We start from the raw sequence: 18,114 nt of genomic DNA, 5'->3' as shown, positions 1-18,114 counted from the left end.
CAAGGTAGTAGAAGCAATTGCTAAGCTTCGCCTGAAAGCTTGTCCACGCAACGCCCTGCGCGGCTGGCCCACATGGTCCTGTCACCCATTGCCACTGATCTGCTATCATTGAGTTTCGTGGTCGCGGGGGAATATTCAAGAGTGGTTAAGCCTGGCCGGGCAGCCAACTGTTCTCTCCACTCTTGGCCACACTCACGGCAGCCAGTTTTGTGTGGCTTATCCCTTCTGCTTCTGCGGTGGTTTCTAGTTTCGAGGGAGAGTACGATTCGTCGCTGGTCGATCAGGTCCCATTGTGAAGATGTGCAAGCCACTTGTGTAAGTCTTCAATTGGACCTGCTCGCGGACAGGTGGGAGATGCCGCCGACTCAAATCAGAAACCCGATTTGTACTTTGGTGCACACGGAATTTGGGAGATTTTGTGGTGACAAGGAGCAATTGTGTTCTGGTATGCCTCGTACAGAGTAGACTGAGGAGCCACATTAAAGCTGGCAGAGTTGTATTTTCAGGAAGGTGTCATTGGCTGTTAATTGGCCAGCTGATCTCGCTAAGTGTGGAATTGAGGTCCGTGATTGATAGATCCATCCCTCGTACGGTTTGTAGAGTGGGGGAGGCAACTGTGGTTGGTGTAAGCGCATGTTGAACGAGCTCGGGTGGGATCGAGTTGACCGAGAACACGACAAGCTGGGACAAAGAGGGTCAGCATTCCGCGTGTTCTTTTGTCTGTGCAGCTAGCGAGCTCGGGATCCGAAGGTGACAATGCTACTGCTAGCACCACCGGGTACCTTGACTACGCCGGTTGGGCGTTTTCGGCAAGACGGCACGAACCCTGGTTTGTATTGGGGACATCGGACGACAATAGTATTGCAGGCTGTGTAAGTAGCAGAAATGTAGCAGACGGTGTTCCGAGCAAACACAAGGACAAAATAAACACCCAGACTTTGCCAGGAGTCCAGAATCTTTACGGAGGCTGTAAAGCCCTTGACGTCCTTACCACTCGCCATGCAGGAAGTTTGGAAGTTTGGCGAACAAGGGGATGATCCCTTGGCACCAAAATATGAGTAAAATCTACCCCGAGCTTAGGTGCGCCTTACCAAGGGATTGCCAAGATTTATTATGTCTATCTCCAAAAGCCACATCAAGATCGTACACTCGAAACTAATTTGAGAATATGTTGTCGATTCCAAAGCCAAACTCAACATTCCAATCGTAGGGTATATCGTAGAAATTATCATCCAGTTTCTCCCGTTCGCCATCGCCCTCCACGGTTCGCCAGCTGTTCCGCCCAGGCGCCTCGTAATCAGGCTCGCTGGCGCGCTCGAAGATGAAAGTCGTGTACTCGTCTTTGATCGGCTGGAGGCGCTGCTGAAACTCCTGTGAGCACCGCGAGACTGCTGGCCAGCGTTCTGCCATGGTCGAGAACAACATGGGAAAGTACTCGAGGAAGTTTTCGATTTCGGTGAATGTGTAAGACTCGAAGATGGCGTTTTTGCAGGTTTCCAAGGTATAAAGAAAGACTATGGCCGAAGAAAAGGTGTGATAGCACGAATGAAAGACATATTTGGTGTGGCCTGCTGCCGAATTAGCTTGATCGTAATAGCCTGACGCAACACAAACAGCTGCTGCGAAAGCCTTGAGTAGATCCGGCCTAGATCGTGTTGGAATTCGTGGACAGGGTCCAAAAAGACAGACCAGAACGTAGTGATAGCCAATCTGAGCATAAAGAATGAGCTCGTCCCACTGCGACTTTTTCGAGTCATCCTTGTTGTCAGCAGCAGCAACATTGACTTCTTCCCGCCACGTCCTTATTTTGTCCTCCATTTCGGAAATCCAAGCTTCAAGTAGCAATGGATCCTCTGAGAGGGTGGGGCTGCGGTACAATACGTTCATGATCTCGCTTTCCAATCTTCTGTAGGCCCATATGCGGCCGGAAATCATGAAATTAGGCGACTGGTCCGTCATATCGGAGAGAGCCGGTGATATGGCGAGGTCGCCAGGCCCATAAGGCAGAGCAGTGGTAATGATGTCGTTCGGGATTTTCGGGGCCCGTCGAACGCAGGCGGCGACGGCCACTTCCATCTCCCACGCACACCAAAAGACTCGACGTCGTAATTCCCGCTCTTGAGCGTTCAGTACACAATCAGATGGAGGTTCTTGGTGGAGACCCATGTCGATACATGCTTCACTTGCCAACCCGGTCAAGAGGGTCAGATTAGCCACGTCGGGGTTCAGAAAGACGTATTGCGTAGCCAGCAGCAACGCCTGCAAACCAGACAAGTCATTCGACCACATCTTAGGCACGTGTTGGACGGCGGTCTTGAACAGACCAGTTGCCAACGACTGAGCATGTGCCTGTTTGTGCCGTGCAGCCGTACTAAGGGAAATGGCCATGACCAGACTGACAATATAGGTATGACAGGAAGAAGGCTCAGTGAGCAAAGATCGGTCAGCCACCGTTCGATAATACACCGCATTGAAAGGTTCCTGGACGTCTGCTGGGAGGTAAATCGGATACTGAGGATTCACCCGGTTCGTATAGGTGTTGAGCAGGAATTCCGCCACTGTAAGGGTAATAGCTGATAATGGGAGGGTTGAGGATGGGCTCTGAATTGGCAAACTATTGTGATCTTGCATTTCGAAGAGCTCCAAACCCCTACGAGCTGTTGGGGTCTGCGTAGGTGTAAAGGTGCATCGGGGAATATGTAGATTTGTCTCTATGCCGAGATAAGAGGGGGTGATTGCTTGTAAGACGACACCAACCACTGTTGAACCTTGATGGAGATGTATCTTTCTTTGCCGTGGGACCGTTTGAGAAGAAGCTGGGGTTTTGTTGGTAGATGATGAGGTCGACCGTGGAGTATTGTCACTTTCGCGCTCAAGAGATGCGATGTAGCCTTCCAGATATCTAGCGATACTCTGCGGCACAGTAGATCCAGACGAGTTCTCTCGCGTATCGCATGGCAGGTTTGCCTCGAGACACTTGGAACACGTCGGCCGGTTTGCGTCGCACTGGTTATGCTCGTAAATTTAGATCTTCATGTGTTGTAGGTTTGGTCATTACCTTTATTTTCCTTTGGCGGCATCGCGTACATGCTGCAGTGCGCCTTTGGACCCTTCCTGTAGGTCTCATTGCGTCTTCATTGTAGTGGCGAACAACTCCTAGACCAAGGTTACGTGCATTCAATCATGCGATGGTGACTTGTCGCTTACCGCCCTTCCAGATTGGAATGGGGAGGCTGCCACAGCAGTCCTTTGGTAAAACTTACAGATAAGACTGGTGGAAATTTAGCGCTAATCCGTACGTGAGGGGGTCGGACATATACTCGGTATTACTGTTCCAGAAATCTACGTCATCATATTATAGCGGCAAGGTTCTGCTGAACATTTGGTTGAGAAATCTCACGTGATGGACAGCACTAGTCATTTTCAGATGACCAGAAGACGCTAATGACACAGCGGGCAAGGCGGCTTGGGCCACCCATCGTGAATGCTGTCGCCGGCCGCCCTCTATCTTCCCCATCTCTCTACTGTCAAGATAGTCTCCGGTCATAAGGTCAACTCTACCAAAATGCGATGTCAAGATACATCAAAATCCTTAGTGTTGCTGTCTTTGAATCATATTGATAGTCGGTGATACTCGATCAAGTACCATTATTTTCATCTCGACATGCAGGTTCAACGCCATGAGGACGAGATATCAGACGCCGGAAGATCAGATGATAGTTCCATGGCCGACCTACAAGCAATACTCAAGCTACTTCCGGCATGTCAACGGTGCCGCAAGAACAAAAAGCGATGTGATCTCCAACTGCCAGCATGCCAGAACTGCACAAAAGCAGAAGAAGAATGTTTTTTCCTAGATCTCATCACGAACGAGAGACTGCCACGACAGTATGTGTAGCTTATCCTAGTCTGGATCTACATGCTGACCATCTCACATATACGTTGCTTCCCTACTAGACCATATCAAAGCCCTCAAAGCTAAAAGGGGCCACAAATCGAGCGGCGATGGCCATGATACCGTGTCCGCGCACCTCGTACCAGTACGAGGTATGTCAAGATATCTCGGCAGCCGCGCAGCTCTTGCAATACCTGCCCAGGCTCTCTCTGCCATTTCCAATGACGAACCCAGTCCCACCTTGGAGCTTCCTATCAACTTCACGAACGGTTCGTCAGTGACCTCGGAGATGCACACGTTCTTGATGGAGAGATACTTCCATGTTATCCACAAGGTATATCCGGTTTTTGACTGGCCCTCGGAGTTTTTCACTGTCACATCGCAGACCTATGGCAGCAACCGATTCCTCTTATACGTCCGCGCAATGGTTTATTCTATTGCATGCCATTGCCTGCCGAAGAATGACCTCAGGCTCGTGCTCCTCTCAGACGAACTATATCGACATGCCGTGGCACATGCTGAGGATGTCATGTCCCAAGTCTCTGTAGAGGCTCTCCAGGCCGTTCTATTACTGGCTCTACGCTGTCTCTTCGATCCACGCAAAGGATCTTTGGGTCAAATGATTGCCTTCTCAAAGTCTTTGATGACGGAGTTGGCTAGTCGCGGGGTTCTGGAGAATTCTCCCTTGGAACTACCATTACGATGTATGCTATCCTGTCTCGATAACTTGGTTGGCTCGGCTCTTGATAGACCCTCAGGACGTCCAGAAATGGTGAGTGAATACTCTAGTGAAGCCCTCGCGGTTGATTAAATCTCGAATAGGACGTGTCACAAACATTAGACCTGTCGAATCAAACGGCCTTCTTGACCTCGCAATATCAGGAGCAATGGAAGTATCGCAACAGCTGCACTACCGAAGTTCAAGACACAGCAGCATTCGATAAACCGGTCGATCAAAACTGGTCTCCAATCACTCACACTGCGCGCTGCGAAACACGGTTTTTGGTAGATACAACTACAAAAAGTGCACTGGAGCTCCTGCACGAATACTGTCGTCCCAATACCATCTTCACGGTCTTCACTGCGCACTGGACTTACAAGGCAGCGCTGTGGCTTTATCAGGACGGGGGGGCCCAGATTTCCTGGTATCCTCTGGCCTTGAGGACGCTCGAGCGATGTTCTCTCAAATGGCCAGAGTCGGGAGCGCTCATGGATTCTTTGGCTCATATGTCGTCACCAAGGTCCTATGCAGAAAACATTGATTGAAGTCTCGCTCAATATTCCATATCAACGGACGAGGGCTATCAATCCATATTAAACATGACGTCGTCCCAGAAAGCGATTTTGCCCCTCAAGTCAGGTGACGCCTTTACAGCAAGCTTTGCTATCACAGATCCCGGCTGGTGAGGCTCTACCAGTCTAGGGCGTAGATACGCTATGTACTCCTCCAACTCGTCGGCAGTCATTCCCGGAACTATTTCGTCAGCCAAAGCGTCTCTAGACGCTGCAGAGAATTTCGGATCGTACTCACATTCTCCGCGGATCAGTTTGTTGACAAGGGGTGTATTTACGATACCAGGATATACAGCGATGGCTGTGATATCAGGCTCCTCCAAAGTCAATGCCTGGGCAAAAAAGTTGACCGCTGCTTTCGAAGCTCCATAGGCCCCCCAGGCCTTCCAGCGCAGCTGCTCGCCAGCATCTGACGACGTAAAGATGACTCTCCCTTTGGATTTTCTCAAATGCGGGATTGCCGCCGAAAGCTGGTAGAAGGGTTAGCCTCGGAGCACGTATTGTGCGACCTTGACTGGACTTACCATGGATACATGAGCTACAACATTGACATTGAAGATCTTTGTCACTTCTGTCGATGCCATGTCGCATATTCGCTGAATTGGTGCCATAATCCCAGCGTTGAGGGCAACGGCATCAATCTTTGCCCAAGTCTTGATGGCGAGTTCCACAGCCTGCGAATTGACTTGATCGTTACTCACATCGCCGATCACGTACTGGAACTTGTCCTTTCCAAGCGTTGCCTGTCGTTGCCTCAACGGCTCCTCAGCCAGATCAACCACCACAAGTCTGGCATTCTCTCGCAGGAGCTGGTCGACAATTGCGGCACCGATACCAGCCACTCCACCTGTGACAATAACAACCGGATCTTGCGCCATGACGATGCACTGTACTTCACGTGTCCGGGTTTTAGGATTGGGCACAAGCACTCTTTGATCCTTTTGTCTTCTTCCCCGCAAGCAAGACGAGAACTTGACCTCGGGCTCGCCGGATAAACAGTGATAGTCAAGGACAAGAAAGCCGCATTTCAGACCACAGACCACAGACCACAGAACGATGGTGGTTTGCCCATGTCTGAGACTATGCCGTGCAATCAGGATTGCTCTATTAGATCGCTCTCCATCCCGTGCGTCCCGTCGCCTTCTCCGTCGCCTACCCCGTCGCCTACCCCGTCGCTCATTTCCGTCGCTCACTCCCATCGCTCATTCCCGTCGCTCATTCCCGTGGCTTCTTCTAAACGCCTGATTCTAGGCAATAATACTCAGTACTCCTTCCCAAAAGTCTCCAGTTGCGCCACCAAACTCCCCGAACTGCAATCTGTGGATTCCCCCCGGCTTTTTAGTCGAGAATCAATAGACTCCGGAAGAAGCTCAGTCGAAGCGGGGGCTTCAGAGGCCTCGGGGGAGGGTCCGCATTCGAGCTCTTATCGCCATGTTAGTCGTCCATTCTAAAAGCCATTTGTGGGTGTTATTATTCAGGGTCCGCCCACCTGGCTCCAGACATCGTCGAGGTATATCTTGCTACTTCTATCACTACTGAGACTTAGGCAGAGGTGTCTTTTTACACATATTTCTCTCGGACCTAAACTTTTCGATATGTCTGACTTGCCAATCCCCGGAACCGTCCATCAGGTTGATCAGGCGGATCACATCCAAGGTGTCCGTCGCAGTCCGAAAAACCACGATATCATTCTACTGCCTCAGCCATCAGATCATCCTGATGATCCTCTCAATTGGTCCAAGTGGCGCAAGCTCGTCAGCGTCTTGGGCTACAACATCTATACCCTGGGCGTGGTGCTCATGGTCTCGTGCTACACCCCGGCAAATCTACAAATCCAAGAGAAGACTGGGATCCCCGTTGCCAACATCAATACTGGCGTCGGCATCTATTTCCTCTTCATCGGCTATTCGAATCTTATTTGGCAATCGCTTGCCCTCAATTACGGTCGACGACCAGTCCTGTTGTTGTCGTTCCTGCTAGTCATCGTCCAAGCTCTTTGGCAGGCATGGTGCAAGAATACGGCACAATGGTATGCCAACCGCGTTCTCATGGGTATATCCGCAGGTCCAGTCGAGACACTCCTCGAGCTCATCGTGGCCGACTTACATTTCAGCCACGAGAGAGGGTTTTACATGAGCATCTACGTGTGGTTGCTGTTCAACGGCCCCTTTCTAGGCTGCATTCCAGCAGGCTTTGTTGCTGACTCTTTGGGTTGGCAATGGATCGAATACATTGTCTGCATCATCGGCGCCGGTCTGTTCGTTTGGCTGTTCTTCACCTTTGAGGAGACGGCCTTCTACCGGCCCGACGTGATCTCTGCCGAGAATATCGACAGCATCGCATCAAAGACTGCCATCTACGATGCCGAGGCCAATGTCGCACTCCCCCAAAAGGGAGAAAAGGGTGGTGCACTTGAAGCAACAGGAGCAGACACCATCAAGGCCCCGACGACCAGTGTCGACGCGACGCTTGACATTGTGAGCCAGCCGAAGTCGTACTGGAAACGACTTAGTTTTCTTCCTACTCACGACGCAAGGAGGAAGAGCACGGTGTGGAGGAACTGTTATCTTTCTATCGCTCTGCTACGATTTCCCGCCGTCATCTACTCTGGTCTGCTGGTTGCATTGTCTCTCTCTTGGTTCAATGTTGTCAACGGCACTCTTCCGAGTATATTAGGTGCAGAGCCCTACAACTTCAGCGCCAACATTGTCGGCGTCTTCTACATTGCCGCTGTCATTGGAGTGGGATTTGGCAGCTACTTCTCAGGGCAGTTGAGCGACAGAGTGGCTGTTTATATGGCACGCCGCAACAACGGTGTCTTTGAGCCGGAACATCGTCTATGGGTGTTCCTCTTCGCACTAATTCTACATCCATTGGGGTGCCTACTGTTTGGCGTCGGCGCGGCTCACAACATCCACTGGGTCGGTCTCGCTTTCGGTTTGGGTATTTTCTGTGCCACTCTGCCCATGGGTTCCTCAGTGGCGTACAATTATGTCATTGACAGCTACAAAGAGGTCGCCGGTGAGGGTCTTGTGTCGGTGGTCTTGATTCGGAACACTATCGGTAAGTCACCAGGGGAAGCCATGATGGCGGTTTCACTGACAATGGTCATTATCAGGCTTCGGTTTTGCTTATGCAATTGTTCCCATGATCGACGCCTTGGGCTTGCAGGGGGCCTTCATACTACTCACTTTTCTGGGGCTATTCATCTGGTGTCTCACCTTCGTGATGATCATGTACGGCAGCAGATTTCGCAAGTATACGGCTCGAGCATACTGGAAACTAGTTGAAGAACAAGGGCTACGTGTTCATTGAGACGGGGCCACCCTGGGGGACAAGACATGTTGGGGGCATTTTCCGGCTATTTCAGTAATGCTAAGTAGCCCCAAGACTCAGAAATCTCTCCCGGTGGTGAGCCGAGGAGATTTCAGCAAGATGGGCGTGGAGGAGGAATTTTTTTGATATTCTTGTGCAGCTTGATGGGTAAGTGGTTCCTTCAGCGGAATATATGTATATATATACACAATGACCCATCTTTATATCTATCTCTGTGGTGTGTAGTGTTCGTGGACCGTCTGGCAGACCCTTGTAGGCGTTGTGAGGCACCAAAGTCGTCCACGTTTTACTGGTGATCCCTTGACGTGTCTCACATGGCAGTTAAGCCACGCGGCGGCGAACATGAAGGTCGAGCTTTGTGAATCCATCAACAGTAAATTACGTCGATTTTTATGATGTTTGAAAGTCTCAAGTCAGGAGCGAGCATTTATTCTTCAAAGAACTCATGTTGAAAAGAGTCAACCGTAATGTCGTCGGACTAGCGACGGGCGATCTATGCGTCGAGTCGACAGAAAACTATTTGCCCTTTTGCCCGCCTTTCACGGTCGCACCTTGAATGTTACCAGCTTTGAACTCGTCCACCATCTGGTCCATCGTGACCCATTCGACGCCCTCATGCCCGTTGACAAATTCAATGAATCTCTCGTGCATGAGCAAGACCTGCGGTTTCCCGCTCACCTGTGGATGGATACTGATGGGGAAGATAAAGGTGTCGTACTCTCGATAACAAAACGAGAACTGATCTCTCCAGAGTTTTTCCAACGCCCATGGATCAACGTAGCCGTGGCTCGGTCCCTTGAAGGAGAATTGGAAAGGGGGCCAGTCGTCCAGATGCCAATTTGCAGGAATCTCGACGACGCTCGAGTCTTTCCACGCACTCATGGGGACCATCCAAGTCTCGGCGTCCTTGCTCGTGTCGGTTTCCTTCCAGGGATCCGTGTTGATGTGGGGGAGATAATACGGCTGGAAGTCGTGGTGCATAAAGGAGTGATCGTATTCAATACCAAACTCCTCCAAAAGCTTGACACATTCCCGAGAGGTAGCCCAAGCAGGGGCTGTCCAGCCTCGAGGCTTCTTACCCACGAAAGAGGTCAGTACGTTGATCGAGCGTCTCAGAACATCCCGTTGCTGCTCTTCAGTCAGAGTAGACACGAATTCGTGAGTATAACCGTGCAAGCCTCTAAAAAAAGAATTGAGCAAAGAGTTAGATCCAAACCAAAAAACCGCCATATACAATGCTCCACAGAGAGAGAAAAACGTACATTTCATGACCGGCATCTCTAACCTTGGCGATCTGTTCAGGGAAGCTTTCGATCGAGTGTGCTGGAACAAACCACGATGTCTTGATGTGATAGCGCTCCCAGAGTTTGAGAAGGCGGTCAATGCCGACCGTTGCTCCGAAAACACCACGCGACACATCCGTTGGGTCCGCGTGACTGCCATCAATGGTATTGATCCTTTTTTGGGAGCTGAGTTAGTTTGTCGAGGTGTTTTGTCCAGGAGTAGCCTTACCATCCACTGACCGCATCCACGTCGATGCCATACCCAATCAGGACTCGCTTCTTTCCCATGATGGTTAGTATTGGAGTAGGCAGTACCTGAAAACCCCTTGCTTTGTTAAAATTCACACCGAATTGACTAGACTACCGGAGCAGAAAGGAGAGGCTTTGAATGATGGGAGGTAGCGGTTCTATACTTTTATCCTTTCCTTAAGGAGAACCCCATGTATGGAGTTTCCATGTACCGAGTATGGAGTTCTTCTCCATAATAGGACGCTAGACCGTCACGCTGAAGAGGTCCGCCTTTGGTCTCTCCAACCCTTGTGGAACCTCAACAAACACGGACGTGGGCGAAGTTAGCGTCGCCTAGATGCGCCCGGGTTGACTTGGCTCAAACCACGAATCACCATTTCTTCATTATGTGATTTGATTCAAAGTAGGTTTCTTTGTTGTTGATTATAGTCGCAGCATCCAACAAGCTATCTGTTCCCCGAGAATCGACATTCTATCTCTCTCTCTCACGCACACAGACACACACAGACACACACACAGAGAGAGGGGGACAGAGAGAGAAAGACAGGCGCGCGATGATAATTATCGACTGTAAAGGATCACCACACCAGGTAATTCTACCATTAGCTGGTCAGCCAGTTAAGATTTACTAATAGTTGGCTATTTGGAGATCGGCCGGCAACATGGTGAAGGAGCTCGGCAGCAAATCAAAAGGTCTATTGCCTTTTATGCCGGACTCTTTGAGTCCATGAGTCGGTTGAAGTGGGATGAAGTGCAGCAGCTTGCAGATCCTGTCGCGGCCATGATCCAAAAAAAGTGGCCTCCATTCTATGAAGAGATGCAAGGTGAGAGATGCCCTTGTTCAAAAACCTCTCAGTCTCCCCCCCTCTTTGACACATGGCACAGGCGTTGCTGAAGGCTCGGGCTCTTCAGTACTCGACATTGTGGCCCTCAACATCCGCACGGAAATTGCCTTTGGACAGTTCAGTGACGGCTGTACCAGCTTGGCATGGCATACGAGCGAATCGGCCTTTCTCGCACAGAATTGGGATGCAAGTATATCTGATTGGACACATGGACAAACCAGGCTGATATTATGATGGGCAGTGGAAAGAAGCACAAAAGGAGAATCTCATAGTCTTGAAGATCAAGCAAGATGGGAAACCCGATATTCAGATGATCACTGAAGCAGGCCTTATTGGCAAAATTGGATTCAACGAGAACGGAGTGGGCGTTTGCTTAAACGCCATTAAGGCGAAAGGCATGGACATGAATCGTCTTCCGGTTCATCTGGCATTACGCCTGGCCCTCGAATGCAGCACAGCTTCGGAAGCCCTTGAAAAGCTGGAATTGTTTGGCGTCGCGTCCCCCGCCCATATTCTGGTGGCTGACCGTACTACTGCCTTCGGAGTAGAATGTTCATCCACTACGATTGAGAAGCTCGTGGCCGATGGCCGAGGGAGACTGATTCACACAAATCATTACAAGCTGCAACACAACGGTGTAGTAGATGCTCAACTCCTCGAGGACTCGGGGCCTCGCGACACGAGGATGCTCGAGTTGACCGACACTTTGGCCAAACCAACATGGAGTGGAATTTTCCAGGCCTTCCAGGATGAAGCCGATGCACCGTCATCAATCTGTCGAACACAGGTTGGGAAAAGCACACTCGCAACATTGTTCAACATCATTATGGATTTGAGAGCTGGGAGAGCTGAGATATGTCTTGGTCGACCAGTGGATATAGAGGAAAAGGTGTCGCTGTCATTTTAGAACACTATGTCTGTTTGCTCACATGTTCAAAACTGTTGGCAGATGGATTGATTCCAATGCCCATAGTAGCCATCGTAGACAAAAAATCTCCCCTAGACTTATCGCGGGGAGCAGCGCCCCCCCCTCCCCTCCCCCGGGGCCCACAGCAATGATTCAACTCGTGGCAAAAAACCCTGCTGTCGTACACGAGAACTATGTTCTGGCTATTCAAAGCATAAAAGGCAAATAGACAATCAACGGTCCAGATTTGTGACCCGCGGCGCCAGCGGACGGCCCGACTCAAGTTTGAACGCACTGTCCGACAGTTGAAATCGGGAGCTGTTTGAACAACCTCGGAGGAAGGCGACCAAGATCCAGGCCGTCAAGGTGGCTTGCTGTCGGCAATGCCGTGATTGGGTTTTTGAGTCGCTTGATCGGGGTTGCTGCCCGGGGTAGAGAGATCCACTTCTCATATCATTCAATGGAATGGCCTTGCTCGTCCTGATATTTGTTCACAGGTGCGAAAGTCTTCCATTCATCCAAGCAAGATTGACAAAGTGACAAAACTAGAGACAACATCTTCAGTGATTATACTCGGTTTCATCCAGGACCTGCTTATCCTACCACACCCTCTAAGCATACCACAATGCTTCTCTCGCTCCTCCCTCCTCTATGCGGTATACTGGCACTCGTTCTACTGGTCGGGCCTTTGGTCAGCTACTGGTGGGATCGAAAGGGCCTGCGAAAGTTTCCCTCTCCATCATTCGCCGGTATCAGCTCACTGTGGCGTGTCTGGCACAATCTCCGTCATCGACACTATTTGGCAGTACACAAAGCCCATGAACAGTTGGGTACTCATGTACGAATTTCTCCAAATCATATTTCAGTTGCACACCAACAAGCAGCCTACGATATCTATGGCCACGGTGCCAATATGATGAAAGAGGCCTTTTACGACTCCGGAGCGGGTGCACACCGGAACCTAGCCGACGCTCGCGACAAGATTGAGCATCAGACCAAACGGAAGATGCTTGCACACGCGTTTGCCCAGAAGACCATTGTCGGGCTCGAGCCTGTCTTGATTGATATGCTGCAGACTTTTGTCGGCGCAGTCAATGCCCATGTCCGGTCGGGCGAAAGCATGAATATACGACTCTATTTCAACTATTTCACCATTGATCTTCTGGCAATGATCTTGTTTAGCAAGCGTTTGGGGTGCGTATCCCGTGGAAATGATGTGGTGGACGCGGAAACCACGACGGGAGTGGTCTACAAGACTGCTTTTATAGAATCTTTGCACCACTCCCTGACCATCAACGTTGCGCTGGGTATGGAACCAGTGTTTCTCTCGTGGACGAGGTGGTTGTTTCAACACCACCCGTACATGCGTGATGGTGTCAACTTTGAAAATATCATCCATCACAATGTCAAGGGGCGCCTTTTACAAGGTGTAACCCAGGACGACCTCTTCACGAGACTGTTGCAAGACAGCAAAGGGAACAAGTTGAGCCTGGCTATGGGTGAACTTGTCGCCGAGTGCAGTGTCATGATGAACGCTGGAACAGAGACAACGACTGCCGCCATGACCAATACTGTCTTCCTCGTCTACACCCATCCTCGAGTCCTCGCGAAGCTGAGAGAAGAGTTGGATCCACTCTTCTCTGACCAAGGTCTTCCCAGTTACGAAAAGGTCTCTAGATGTCCTTATTTAAGAGCCTGCACCGAGGAATCACTTCGGGTGCGACCTCCCAGCTCCATGGGGCTCCCTCGAGTTGTGCCAGAAGGGGGGCGGATGGTCGCTGGAGAATTCATCCCTGAGGGAACCACGGTATCCGTCCCAACGTACACACTCTTGCGTGATGGCTCCATTTTCGACAAGCCGTCCGAGTATATCCCAGAGCGCTGGCTCACCGAGGACGCCGAGCTCAAGCGAGAAATGTTGAGGAGTCATCTCCCGTTCAGCACCGGCCCACGAGCCTGTATCGGACGCAACATTGCGTACTTTGAGCAGACCTTGGTGATTGCCGCGTTGGTTCACCACTTTGACCTTGAAGTACCGGAGAATTTCCAACTGGAAACTCAAGAACGATTCAACTCGAATCCTGGGAACCTCTTTGTTCATTGTAAACGGCGTGACCTAAAGGTCTAAATGTGTATATAACGATGCGCCTTTGAAATGAAGTATCCAATGGGTATGACATGATGACACATATAACGCAATAAGTATGAATATAGTCTTGTTCATTGTCTTTCTTACCCGTAACCTCTTTTTAAGAATTTCTCTGACTTGAGTTTTTATATACAACGTCTCTAGCTGACGAGCCGCAGACATGTGACCAGAGAAAAGCCACAGCCTTCGGACTTTTCGAAAGCCTTCATAAACAAAGCGTCACATTTGCACCTGCCAAATAACCTCGAAAATAGACAGCATAAAGATTAAAGTGAATTATGAGGGTGACTCTTGACGTGGTGCCTACTTGAGAGCAGAGATCCTGCTAGAGAACGAGTTGAACAACTTCGAACTCGCTATGGATGCTGGTAATCTTCCTCGGCGATGATTCCACCAAAAGATTCTAGCAAGCAAACTCCGCCTCCGTCTAATGGTCAGAGCCCAGGCCAACTTGTATCCGTCTCACCTTAGCACACAGACGGGCTAACGGAGCCGCCGCCCTGATTTGTACAAAAGGCAAACGTAATACGTTACTTCGGGCAGAAAGTTCAGTGGTACTCTTGGTGCATCCCCAAGCTCGAGCGGCTTAACTGAATCCCTCCTCCCACCAAGGAGTCTTGAGGGAAGGAGGCACTTTCCCTCTGTCGGCCTACGCCGAGTTTCTCAGCTTTGGCTGTGACATTGTCTTGTGACCTATGATAACGTGGTGACCTATCAGGTAGACTTCGAACTTGATGGGCGGCCCACAGCTAGTAGCCGCAACGATGATGATTGGAGCTGTACGCTTCATACACAAACCGCGTCTGACAATCGACCGCGGCCGCTTGTTGCGCAATCCGGCTCATTCACTTGTTCACAAGCTATGCATTGAGGCGTTTCTGCCGTTGAGCAATGAGTAGGCGGCTAGCTCAGGTCATCCCAGCAGGGATTTTCCGCTCGCAACATGGACCTTTGCAGCTGTGCCCGATGGCTGCCCCAAGTAAGGCGGACGGAACTGGAACGAAAGAAGGGTGACAAGACCGCGCGTTCTGGAGGACTTGGGATGGTGAGTCTCTCTTCAGGGAGCCCTTACTTCTATGAGGTCCTGAATACCCTGGTAAGAAGAGGACTGAAGGTCACTCTCGCAAATGACGAAGCATCGTGGTCATGATCGAGTGAAGAACGGTGTGAGGCGTGTATTGGTCCCTGACTGCATCAGATGTCACGTTGGGATAGCACGCAGATTTGCGCCCCAGTCAAGCAAAAGCTGTTGAAGAGGAGTTGACAATGTCATGGTTCATGGTTCATGGTTCAAAGCAGGGTACATATGGTGGCCTGCAGAGAGAGACCGAGGTTTCCTCTTCCGGCCTATATTTGAGGCTAGCAGCCAGTACGGGAGGAAAAAGTGCCGACTGTGGGGGCTCACCCCTGGACTCGCACAGGGCGGCATCACCCTACGCCGGATGCGGGGTGAGCCGCGAGCAGCTTAACCACACCTTGGCACTCTGGGTAAGGCTGCACCTTGCCATCCCCGCCCATCCTGCAAGCTGCCCAAACCATCTCGTCTGCTTCCCTCAAGCACAACCAATCCGCTGTCTGGGCCCACCATTTAGTGAAACTCTTGATGCAATAATGTCTTGCTCTCTGTGTCATAACTCCTTTCAATTGATCAGGTGAAAATGACAATTCTAAGACGCTTTTTTGGCCGTATACCAGCTGGCCCGCAGCGGTCGTTCGCGGCCCAAGTGATCACAATCGGTGTCACATGTGTCGCAGCATATTCATCATGGGCCCTGGTCGCACATCATTGGATTACATGCGCTGTATGTTGGTCTTATTCCCTCCCCATGACAATCCCTTTACATTTGTCTGAGTCGTCGCTAAGCTGTGTTTTTGGCCAAAAGCCCTCTGAAGGTCCTTCGATGTACCCATCCATGCCCAGCAGCCTCTCCTACAACATATATTCGCGCAGGTACAAGCGAGGAAAGAACATCAAGGTGGGAGATGTGGTGGTCTTCGAGAGCCCCATATTCCTCCGCGGCATAGCCTGCAAACGTGTTATTGGTATGCCCGGGGATTATGTCGTCCGCGACCCTTATCTATCTCCCACGGTGGGCGGAGCTCCGATCCCAGGTTTATACGAAGGCGATGCGGTACGGGAAGAGCCTGTCATGATACAAGTTCCAGAGGGACATGTGTGGGTAGCCGGCGACAACTTGTCTTACAGCAGAGATTCCCGATTCTATGGCCCGCTACCCATGGCTTTGATTACAGGCAAGACCTTGTATGTTGGCGATGGGTATTTCAATTGGACGTCTTTCCGCAAACCACAACTTCAACCAGTCCCCATCTCTGATACATTACAAGGACCCGTGGCAGGTGAAGCCCACCTAGAAGACACCCAAACTACCTGAGAATACTGGACCTGAGCGTCTGAAACAAGAAGCATGTCAAAAGCCAAAAGAGACTACAGAGTCTTATGAGATGCGGCGAGCCGCAATTGATATTATACAGCAGGTGCTGGGAAGAGGACAGCTCAGCTATCTCATCCCCTCATCCTAGACGTATCACGCCTTTGATACGGCAGAGGCTCAACCTTCTTCCTCTTATACTCCACATCCGCACCGTCGATGCCTGCTCTCTGCATAATGGCAGCCGTACTTTCATCCCACTGTGTCCGGAACAACGAAGCACTAATGGGACTGAGCATGTGACGACTCATCATACTGCGTACTGTGAATCCATCACGCTGGATCTTTTTCCTGGCAACCTCAAGATCAATCGGGATGTCGTCTTTTTGTTGCAAAATGATGATGGACAACCGATGATATGGACTGCCTTTCTGCGCGTAGGGTGGCAGCCATGGTAGAAGGACCTGGGAAGTCGGAGATAGAGTTGCCAGATCTATCGTGGCCTGTGTTGGTGAGATGACGACGTTGCATGCAAGATAGTGGCATCGGGAGTCAAAGGAGTCGGTCTCAACATTTGGCACATCTGGGTCGACAACGGCGATGGTGACCATCTTTTCGCCTCGCTCATAGGATTGTAGGGTCAAACGACAGGGGCTTTCGCTTATGTGCGACTCCACGAACTCGCCCGGTTGTACAATTCTGTTTCCAAACACTATCTTGACATCCAGGACAGGATCCACGTTTGGAATGACGTCTGGCACAACATTCATCTGTGTAATCCGTTGAACGAGGACTTTTCGCGGATACTCTCGCCACTTCCGCTCGGCCAGATGTCTGTAGATAGGCTTGCTCAGGTCACCTGGGAATGTTAGCAGGTCTCAGCTGCTCTCAACATGTCTGCACACCTTTGCCATCTTCGAATCTCCTCTTCACATTGGGATCGTTGATGTCAGCCAAAATCTTGAGCTTCTCCAGCTCGGCGAGCATGCTGTTCAGCCTCCTTTGTTTGTAAACTTCCCCCCCGGGAAAGGTGCTTGGGTCGACATCCCGGAGACGAGCGATGCGAGCCCTCTCTGTCTCTATCTTTTTGAGTTTCTCAGCTCGGTCGGCAATGAGAATTTTGCGAGCTTCTTGGAAACATTGGTACGGCAATTCGTCGAAGGGAATACCAGGAGATTGCGCGAGTGCGGCGCGGCGTCTTCGAGATCCGACGGGAAATTGACCAGCTCTCAACAGTTTCCGTTCAAGTCGAGGAGCATGAACAGTAGCTGGATCGGGATTATGATAATAGGAGGGCTTCTGTGCTTGGACTTCTTGACAGGTCGAGCTTGTCGATGTGAAGGTTCGGAGAGCGGCTCTGGTTAACGACACCTCAACCGTGAATGACCTCAGCGAATGCAGTAACAGCAAGCTAGGAGCCCGAGAAGGTGCCATAGTCGACAGGTTGGGCTTGAAACCTGCGCCGGTTGCAGATGCGGGTTCGTGAAGAGCAACACCACGGGCGTGTCGATTGACTCCGAAAAATTGTTAGAGGGAATTTCGGAGGAGCATAGGCCCGAGACCGCGCAGAAGCCATCACGTGCTCAACAACCACTCTAAAGCCTGGCACGTGGCATGTTGCACGCGCTCGACCAAGCTGCTCGTCCTCCCTGCGCCAACCACCTAACAACCTTGCGGCCTCTGCCAAATGAGATGCTACTACAAGGTAATTAGGTATACTTACAACTTCCACATCCCGACCGAAACAAGGCGCCCAGCGTATCTCCT

General features: G+C 50.8%; 9 protein-coding genes across 9 annotated transcripts; 5 read left to right on the top strand and 4 right to left on the bottom strand.

The window, feature by feature from the left end:
* Positions 1-1,155: 1,155 nt before the first annotated feature.
* Positions 1,156-2,631, bottom strand: AYO21_02843 (hypothetical protein; the record flags this gene model as incomplete). Its single annotated transcript, XM_022652819.1, has 1 exon — positions 1,156-2,631. The coding sequence occupies one exon, from the start codon at positions 2,629-2,631 to the stop codon at positions 1,156-1,158; it is 1,476 nt and encodes a 491-aa protein (XP_022514844.1).
* A 1,374-nt stretch (positions 2,632-4,005) lies between these two features.
* On the top strand, positions 4,006-5,161 carry AYO21_02842 (hypothetical protein; the record flags this gene model as incomplete). The annotated part of the gene is made up of 3 exons (XM_022652818.1): positions 4,006-4,047; positions 4,098-4,667; positions 4,718-5,161. The coding sequence occupies 3 exons, from the start codon at positions 4,006-4,008 to the stop codon at positions 5,159-5,161; spliced, it is 1,056 nt and encodes a 351-aa protein (XP_022514843.1).
* A 38-nt stretch (positions 5,162-5,199) lies between these two features.
* On the bottom strand, positions 5,200-6,066 carry AYO21_02841 (hypothetical protein; the record flags this gene model as incomplete). The annotated part of the gene is made up of 2 exons (XM_022652817.1): positions 5,200-5,658; positions 5,713-6,066. The coding sequence occupies 2 exons, from the start codon at positions 6,064-6,066 to the stop codon at positions 5,200-5,202; spliced, it is 813 nt and encodes a 270-aa protein (XP_022514842.1).
* Positions 6,067-6,783: 717 nt separating this feature from the next.
* Positions 6,784-8,503, top strand: AYO21_02840 (hypothetical protein; the record flags this gene model as incomplete). The annotated part of the gene is made up of 2 exons (XM_022652816.1): positions 6,784-8,251; positions 8,307-8,503. 2 exons carry the CDS (start codon positions 6,784-6,786, stop codon positions 8,501-8,503), a joined length of 1,665 nt encoding a protein of 554 aa, XP_022514841.1.
* Positions 8,504-9,040: 537 nt separating this feature from the next.
* Positions 9,041-10,095, bottom strand: AYO21_02839 (hypothetical protein; the record flags this gene model as incomplete). Its single annotated transcript, XM_022652815.1, has 3 exons — positions 9,041-9,704; positions 9,787-9,960; positions 10,037-10,095. The coding sequence occupies 3 exons, from the start codon at positions 10,093-10,095 to the stop codon at positions 9,041-9,043; spliced, it is 897 nt and encodes a 298-aa protein (XP_022514840.1).
* A 688-nt stretch (positions 10,096-10,783) lies between these two features.
* On the top strand, positions 10,784-11,808 carry AYO21_02838 (hypothetical protein; the record flags this gene model as incomplete). The annotated part of the gene is made up of 3 exons (XM_022652814.1): positions 10,784-10,880; positions 10,942-11,091; positions 11,150-11,808. 3 exons carry the CDS (start codon positions 10,784-10,786, stop codon positions 11,806-11,808), a joined length of 906 nt encoding a protein of 301 aa, XP_022514839.1.
* Positions 11,809-12,433: 625 nt separating this feature from the next.
* On the top strand, positions 12,434-13,936 carry AYO21_02837 (hypothetical protein; the record flags this gene model as incomplete). The annotated part of the gene is made up of 1 exon (XM_022652813.1): positions 12,434-13,936. One exon carries the CDS (start codon positions 12,434-12,436, stop codon positions 13,934-13,936), a length of 1,503 nt encoding a protein of 500 aa, XP_022514838.1.
* A 1,934-nt stretch (positions 13,937-15,870) lies between these two features.
* Positions 15,871-16,350, top strand: AYO21_02836 (hypothetical protein; the record flags this gene model as incomplete). The annotated part of the gene is made up of 1 exon (XM_022652812.1): positions 15,871-16,350. One exon carries the CDS (start codon positions 15,871-15,873, stop codon positions 16,348-16,350), a length of 480 nt encoding a protein of 159 aa, XP_022514837.1.
* Positions 16,351-16,481: 131 nt separating this feature from the next.
* AYO21_02835 (hypothetical protein) lies at positions 16,482-17,781 on the bottom strand (the record flags this gene model as incomplete). Its single annotated transcript, XM_022652811.1, has 2 exons — positions 16,482-17,206; positions 17,253-17,781. The coding sequence occupies 2 exons, from the start codon at positions 17,779-17,781 to the stop codon at positions 16,482-16,484; spliced, it is 1,254 nt and encodes a 417-aa protein (XP_022514836.1).
* Positions 17,782-18,114: the final 333 nt, after the last annotated feature.

Source organism: Fonsecaea monophora (assembly GCF_001642475.1).
Source record: "Fonsecaea monophora strain CBS 269.37 chromosome Unknown Scaff13, whole genome shotgun sequence".
NCBI lineage: Eukaryota > Fungi > Ascomycota > Eurotiomycetes > Chaetothyriales > Herpotrichiellaceae > Fonsecaea > Fonsecaea monophora.
The sequence above is the reverse complement of the archived record's forward strand: the minus strand, read 5'-3'. Positions and strand labels throughout refer to the sequence as shown.